Source organism: Phytophthora sojae (genome assembly GCF_000149755.1).
Source record: "Phytophthora sojae unplaced genomic scaffold PHYSOscaffold_77, whole genome shotgun sequence".
NCBI classification, from domain to species: Eukaryota; Oomycota; class Peronosporomycetes; order Peronosporales; family Peronosporaceae; genus Phytophthora; species Phytophthora sojae.
Window position 1 is genome coordinate 1 of NW_009258190.1, and position 3053 is coordinate 3053.

At 60.7% G+C, this 3053-nt stretch overlaps 2 protein-coding genes across 2 annotated transcripts; both read left to right on the plus strand.

Annotated features, from left to right (window-relative positions):
- Positions 1-17: 17 nt before the first annotated feature.
- On the plus strand, positions 18-1898 carry PHYSODRAFT_308292 (hypothetical protein; the record flags this gene model as incomplete). The annotated part of the gene is made up of 1 exon (XM_009541951.1): positions 18-1898. The coding sequence occupies one exon, from the start codon at positions 18-20 to the stop codon at positions 1896-1898; it is 1881 nt and encodes a 626-aa protein (XP_009540246.1).
- Positions 1899-2238: 340 nt separating this feature from the next.
- On the plus strand, positions 2239-2916 carry PHYSODRAFT_308293 (hypothetical protein; the record flags this gene model as incomplete). Its single annotated transcript, XM_009541952.1, has 1 exon — positions 2239-2916. A coding segment is annotated over one exon (678 nt), but the record flags the coding sequence as incomplete, so codon positions are not given.
- Positions 2917-3053: the final 137 nt, after the last annotated feature.

The following is a 3053-nucleotide window of genomic DNA, read 5'->3' on the forward strand; positions in this document are numbered from 1 at the left end:
AGCCGGGCAAGTACGAGATGGAGATCGTCGCGACCGACTCCATGGACGACGAGGTGTCGTGCGTCGGGTGCGTCGCCATCCTCGACCAGTACCGACCGCGGTACGGATCTGCAGGGTCCTGCCCCGACACTTCGAGTGCCCCGAAGAAAGTGTCGAAGCCGATGACGAAGGACGAGCTGGACAACTGCAAGAAGATCGAGGCGGGGTATATGAAGCACACGGAGAACGCCAATGTTGTCAACAACCCCAGCAGTGGGGAGCTCTGCTACAAGACCACCGACCGATTCTCAATGGTGAAGCTGTTCCGAGAGAGCGAGAAGAGCTGCGCGAGCTTGACCAGCACCTGCTTCGACGACGCAACGTTCGGGCTGAACTTGGCCAACCTCCGCACGAATCCGTTCACCACCGACACGCTGCAGAGCTCGAGCGCGGATTTGGACGCGGTACTGAGCCAGCAGTGCACGTGGTGTTGCCGGAAGACCAGGAAACTCAAGGAGCAGTTCAAGGCGTACACTTGTCCGACATACTACAGCAGTAACCCGGCACAACCGATAACCTGCGAAGGTGACGACACCGTCCGAAACACTTGCTCCATGAACGTGTGCCTTGAGGCAAAAGGTACTCACATCGTCACAGCTTCCGTCGTCGTCAAGTCCACCGTCCAGACAGCGTCCACTAACGTGCTCAACGCGCTGCCCAAGAAGCCCGACGGCAGCGACGTTACCAAGCACGTCTACTACAGCATCCCCTGCACCAGCTTCAGCGCCACGGACACCAACTGCCGCTACACGGCCAAGCTCTCGCAGCTGCTCGACGTCCGGAGGGCCTTCACCACGACGCTCCCGACCCCGCCCACGACCCTCGACGTCAAGGACTTCGTCTTCTGGCGCTACAACGTCAACGGCAAGAGCTTCGTCAGGTGGGACCCGCTCGCCGACACCGCCATCACGTTCACGGACCCGACCACGACCATCGTGCTGGAGGCCTGGACGGCGTGCGGCATGGCCTACACCACCACCTTCACCGTCAACCTGTATCTGCACAGCACGCTGGCGTGCTCCAAGTTCCCTGCGATGTGGAAGGTGGTGGAGAAGCCCGGCGTGCAGGGCTCCGAGGGAACCTACTGCGCGTACGGAGGCAGCGACTTCGCCGTCCTGAAGCTCGACATGGTCGTCGCGGACGTGCTGCAGCAGAGCGACACCACCGTCACGGGATCGTACACGGGCGTCACGTGCAGCATGATGGTCAAGCCGACGGGCGGCACCGACACGAGCGTCGTCAAGGTGCTGGAGGACTCGTCGGCCGCCACTATCAGCAAGTACTACGGCGTGGAGCTCGTGAACAATCCCAGCACGGCGCAGAAGACGACGGGGGTCGTCCGCTGCACGTTTACGCGTACTCCGCGCACGAACCTTCTCGCTTTGGCGTCGGAAGCTGTTGGTACGGACGCCAACTCGATCGAGTGCAGTCACACGTTCACAATCACGGACTGCGATAAGCCCGAGCTGAACCTTGGATCCGATGTGTGTGCGGACAAGTGCGCTGGGGACTCAGCTCCAGGAGTACTCGAGGCTTGCGGCGGCTCCATTGTGACGGCGACCGCTACGAAAACGCTGTTGAAGCTGGCGACTACACCGACGTGTTGCACCAAGTGCTCGCAGGCTCTGACGTGTAATACGGTTGGCTCATCAGACGTCAAGCGCTGCGAACCCCCACCAGGGTCGCTATTGCTGGCGGAGATGGATGACGCTGATGATTATCAGAGCGTTGCATTCGGGGCCTTGCCCGTGCTTATTGTGGCGTGTGCACTGGTTGCTGCCGTGGCTCTAGTCGTCGCCAAACGCCGTGCGGATGCTGCTGCTGAGTCGCAGGATGTGTACTATCCTCTGATGGAGTAAAGGTCAACTACCTACTGCAACGATTTCTTTTCAGAGGCGAGCAAGGAAGAGGAAGTGGTGCAGTTAAACACGCTCATACGATAATACCCTGTTTAGTCCAGCAGTTCTTCGCCACCCTCGTGCTCTTTGAGTCGAATGCCATGCCATACACGATCCTGGGCCACCCCCCGGCGGACTGCCGTTCACCGCAGGACGCACTACCTTTCGCCAATCGCGATCTTTTGCTCGCGACCCTTTACGAGGACAGCCAACCGTTGTTTTGATGCGCATCAAGCTATCGTGGTCGCTACCCACTTGGCCTTTGGATTTGCCAGCGTCAAGGTCTCTGCTCGCTCGGGCCATGCGTCTGGCCACCGCTCTGCTCGCGCTGGCGTCGACGTGCTGCGCGCTCGATGGGGTTCTAGGTGCACAGGAGCTCAACGGAACGCAGCAGCGCGTACTGACAGCCAACGTCGACCCGGTCTGCTTCTGGCAGGAGGGCATGTCGTGCGACCTGACGGGGGCCCTCAACGACCTGCGCCTCGGGGTGGAGGAGAGGTGCGAGCTCCCGGTGCCGGACCCGCTCGACTACACGGACGACTGCCCCGATTTGACGCCGCAGATCGCGTCCGTGCAGCTCACGGCCTCCAAAATGGGGAGCACCAAGTCGATCTCCTCCAAGAAGATCACCTGGTCACAGTACACGGACAACCCTGCGCTGCTGCAGAGCGAGATCCTCTTCGACGAGCCGGGCAAGTACGAGATGGAGATCGTCGCGACCGACTCCATGGACGACGAGGTGTCGTGCGTCGGGTGCGTCGCCATCCTCGACCAGTACCGACCGCGGTACGGATCTGCAGGGTCCTGCCCCGACACTTCGAGTGCCCCGAAGAAAGTGTCGAAGCCGATGACGAAGGACGAGCTGGACAACTGCAAGAAGATCGAGGCGGGGTATATGAAGCACACGGAGAACGCCAATGTTGTCAACAACCCCAGCAGTGGGGAGCTCTGCTACAAGACCACCGACCGATTCTCAATGGTGAAGCTGTTCCGAGAGAGCGAGAAGAGCTGCGCGAGCTTGACCAGCACCTGCTTCGACGACGCAACGTTCGGGCTGAACTTGGCCAACCTCCGCACGAATCCGTTCACCACCGACACGCTGCAGAGCTCGAGCGC